The sequence below is a fragment of the Pygoscelis adeliae genome, unplaced genomic scaffold (genome assembly GCF_000699105.1).
Source record: "Pygoscelis adeliae isolate BGI_AS28 unplaced genomic scaffold, ASM69910v1 Scaffold300, whole genome shotgun sequence".
Classification (NCBI taxonomy): Eukaryota; Metazoa; Chordata; class Aves; order Sphenisciformes; family Spheniscidae; genus Pygoscelis; species Pygoscelis adeliae.
Genome location: NW_008824004.1, coordinates 2,440,410 through 2,444,620, shown reverse-complemented (window position 1 = coordinate 2,444,620; position 4,211 = coordinate 2,440,410). Strand labels below are relative to the sequence as shown.

The window sequence follows — 4,211 nt, the reverse complement described above, 5'->3', positions numbered from 1 at the left end:
GCTGCGTAGGGCTCGGCGCCGGCCCGGGCAGCGGCGCGGCCGGGGGGCTGCTGGCGGTTGTGCTTTAACCCTCCCAGGTTCTGCCCTCGCACTCCGCCGAGGGGCTCTCGTTGGTTGACATGGTGCTGCCAGATCCTCTCGTCTTTGCTAGGCAGGGTCGCCGCGTTTGGTCTTTCTTCAGGGCTCCGAGGGTTTTGCTGTTGGTTTGACCTTGCTGTATGCCAAGGTTACCAGCTAAACATAAAAGGGCCTTAGAAGTTGATGTTTCTCCCAGCCTAGCGGTTCTCCTTTTATCACGGTCGTTGTCGTGTTTTGTGACAAGCGCAAGGTGTTAAAATGGGGAAGGGTAACCAGAGCGTACGTGGTTTTCTGTGCTGGATATTGAGGCTGCCCTGTCCTCGCGCAGCGTGTGGTTTTTCCAGTACCTGCCATAGGGACAGTGAAGCATGTGTGTTGGCGCAGGAGACGTTAATGCTAAAGATGTTCAGTCCTGGGAACCCAGCGACTGTGGGTTTTTCAGCCTTTTTATTTTTCAATGCAGGGACATTTTGCATAGTGAGGGAGAGAGATTTACCAGGGACATCTTGGCTTCTGTTTTTAATCAATAAAGATTAGGTGAAGCTTTGAATGTCAGCGTGTTACTGCTGGCTTTCCCTTCCTCTCCCCACCTTTGCCTTGCCTGCATGTGTGAGAGGGCATGTGGCTCTGCAGTGGCTTGGGGGGCTTTATTTGAGAAGTGGCAGCTTCACAGTGCGAAGCCCTAGATCTGTGATCTTTATGTGAATTCATCGCTGCAATTAAGCTACAAAGTGTGCTTGCTTTGAGCTCTGGAAAGATGGAAATTTGACTTCTTTATCTAAGATACCACACTATGTACTTAGAGCAGCTGATCGTAACAGTCATGGTTTCAGTGGTAAAGCCTAAGTACTGAATAAGACTATTTCTTTCTGCGTTTTCTCTTTTAGAAGCGGTGCCAAGTTGATAGCACCGTTGGGATCCTTGGTCTCTAGGCAAAAGCACACTCTTCCTGACTTGCCGTATGACTATGGTGCTCTGGAACCTCATATTAATGCAGAGATCATGCAGCTGCACCACAGCAAACATCATGCCACCTACGTGAACAACCTGAATGTTGTGGAGGAGAAATACAAAGAGGCACTGGCAAAAGGTTTGTATATCCACAGTCAACAGATGAGACAGAAGCTAGTTGACATAGATGATACAGGAGGAAAAAAAACGGGTAGCCCTTCTTTCTAGGGGAAATAGTTTCTTTTAAAAGTTTTGGATTATCTAATTCAAGTTTTGGGGTTTTTTTTAATAAAGTGAAATGCTATTAGGAACAAGCTTTCATCGTAAGCTTCAGTGGTGCTGATAATTGGAAACTAAGTGTAACTAAAAAGCATGAATTCTGTTCTCTCTAGTACTGTAAAACTAGAAGAAAATTCATTGATTGTTGTGGATTTAGTCCATATTTACATTAGTACCTTGAACCAAAGACTGAGTCAATAGGAAATTGCAGTCATTTTATTAAACAAATACTTTGTAACGAAAGGTTAGTAACAAACTTATATAAAGTAAAATTTGTGCACCTTGATTGTTTTCACATCAGATGCTCTGCTGACTTTTGTGAAATAATCTTAGTTGCCTACAAATGGAGGTAAGACAAATGTGCAGTTAATGTATACGACAGCCAGTGAAGAGATCTGAGTTCGGGTGTCAGTTATGCCAGTGGATCAGATAAAGGAGTCACATAACTCGCATGCTAGCATACAGCACTAAAAAATAGTGCAAGTCATCATGGCATTTTTTAAGATCTCAAATTGAATCTTGAGATACGCTGACTTCTGTGAAAACTTTACGGTTGTTCTAGCCAGGCAATGCTGAAACACATGAAATGCTTTTTTTTCAAATCTTTCAGTCTTTGAGTTGGGCTGATGAAAATGTGTGAAATAATGTGTATATCTTTTTAAGAAGGTGTAATATTTTCTGAGTTTTTTCCTGTTGTGATGAGCCGGCTGAACATGAGCCGGCAGTGTGCCCAGGTGGCCTAGAAGGCCAATGGCATCCTGGCCTGTATCAGAAATAGCGTGGCCAGCAGGAGCAGGGAAGTGATCGTGCCCCTGTACTCGGCACTGGGGAGGCCGCACCTTGAATACTGTGTTCAGTTTCGGGCCCCTCACTACAAGAAGGACGTCGAGGTGCTGGAGCGTGTCCAGAGAAGGGCAGCGAGGCTGTTGAGGGGTCTGGAGCACAAGTCTGAGGAGTGGCTGAGGGAGCTGGGGTTGTTTAGCCTGGAGAAAAGGAGGCTGAGGGGAGACCTCATCGTGCTCTACAACTACCTGAAAGGAGGCTGTAGCGAGGTGGGTGTTGGTCTCTTCTCCCAAGTAACAAGCGATAGGATGAGAGGAAATGGCCTCAAGTTGCGCCAGGGGAGGTTTAGATTGGACGTGAGGAAAAATGTCTTTACTGAAAGAGTGGTTAAACATTGGAACAGGCTGCCCAGGGAAGTGGTTGAGTCACCATCCCTGGAGGTATTTAAAAGACGTGTAGATGAGGCGCTTAGGGACATGGTTTAGTGGGCATGGTGTTGTTGGGTCGACAGTTGGACTTGATGATCTTGGAGGTCTCTTCCAACCTTAATGATTCTATGATTCTATGATCTTTCTAAAGAGTATCAGTTTACCTTTAAGAAGTGATTACTTCATAGGCTTATTTCTGTCTGGTTGCCAGGTGGGTTCACAGTGCAATTTAACTGCTTGGGCTTGGATGAAAGTGAGAATTGTCAATATCTAAGTAAACTTGAACTCTGTAGCCCTTGATAAACACTAGTGTGCTTGAACAGAGAAAGTTGGTTACCTGTGAAAGTTTAGATATTTTTCAAGTGTCTAAATAAACCTAAAAATAATTTGTGCAGTCTAAATTAATGAACTAATGAGAAGAATTAAGATTCAGTTATGAATCAGGCAATCAGGATTGGCTGCTGCTTTGTCCTGCCAGTGGTGGATCCAAGAAAGTTGTATTTTGGAAATTTAATTAGTGCAAACAGAATTGAGGAGGCAACCTGAACTATAAGGAATCAATAGATCTGCTGCTGATGTTACGCTGTTTAATGACCAAGGCTCCAGCCACGAGTGGAGGCAGAATTTGTGGTTAGCAGAAACATCTGCAGTGTTGTGGATCCTTCTGAGGTGTTTTTTTAAGAATACTATGCTTTGATAGGCTTTCATCACTTGCTGTTGGAAATGGTGTATCTAGAGGTAGAGGTTAATCTTCCCCTAAGGATTTTGCAGGCATTATTTTGCAAATGGATAATGTACTGGTGGTGGTCATGCACATCAAAACAGACAAATACTTGCTTGCGATATTTGTGCGTGTGTGTTTTGGTGTGGCTTCCCCCCCCTCCCCCCCCCATTGGTATCCCAGTATACTGTGTGTAGTATTTTGACCCTCATTAGAAAGACTTCTAAGACCAGGATTTAGGAAAGGACAAATTCTGAACTGCCACCTCATTCTCTCAGTATTGTCATTCTTTTTCCATGCTTAAAAACTGAGAATGATCAAAAATCTTTCTGCGCTGTCTTTCAGTGTTGGGTTACACAGCACGTCTAATCACTATCTAATATCTCTTCTGGATAACAGAACCTTGTCAAGGGCTTTTGTTCAGCAATAGAAAGTAAAGTATTCTCTTCAGATCATCTTTAACGTCTTCACATATCTATAGCTGCTTAGAAAACTCAAATAAAAGCTGTCCTGGGTTGAGTCCTGTTGGCTTATGTTGTCAGCTCATTTGAAAATGAGTATGCCCTTCTGTGATAGGGTGCAGCACAGGACTTTATTTGTTTCAGCGTAAGCTGGTTCTAATTACTGGTTCATCAAAATGTGCAGGATCAGCTAATAGAAGGATATAAACTGGAAACTTATTTTCAGTGAAAACTTGTGCCTACCAGAATTTTCCCTGCTCTTTTCTGAGTCATGTGACCTGTGGTGCTTTACTTACTGCTCTTACAAGGAAACAAATGACTCCTGATAGACTGAGAAACTGGGCTGACTAGTCTCTGGAGCACCTCTAAGCTGCCTGTCTTGGTTTACTGAATTGTCCTCCATGGCTGTGTTGAGGAGCGTGGTAAGCTGGAGCAAAGGCCAGGGACTCTGTATGCAAATAAATTCCAAGATACTTTTGCTGTAACTCAAGGGCAAGTTACTTTTTTCTT

The 4,211-nt window shown here is 43.6% G+C and overlaps 1 protein-coding gene across 1 annotated transcript in view; it reads left to right on the top strand.

Moving 5' to 3' along the window:
• SOD2 (superoxide dismutase 2, mitochondrial) overlaps positions 1 to 4,211 on the top strand; it is an 11,550-nt gene that overhangs the window by 1,062 nt on the left and 6,277 nt on the right. The window contains exon 2 of the mRNA XM_009325619.1: positions 966 to 1,168. Coding sequence (XP_009323894.1) covers positions 966 to 1,168 — 203 coding nt within the window. The remainder of the gene's footprint in view (positions 1 to 965; positions 1,169 to 4,211) is intronic.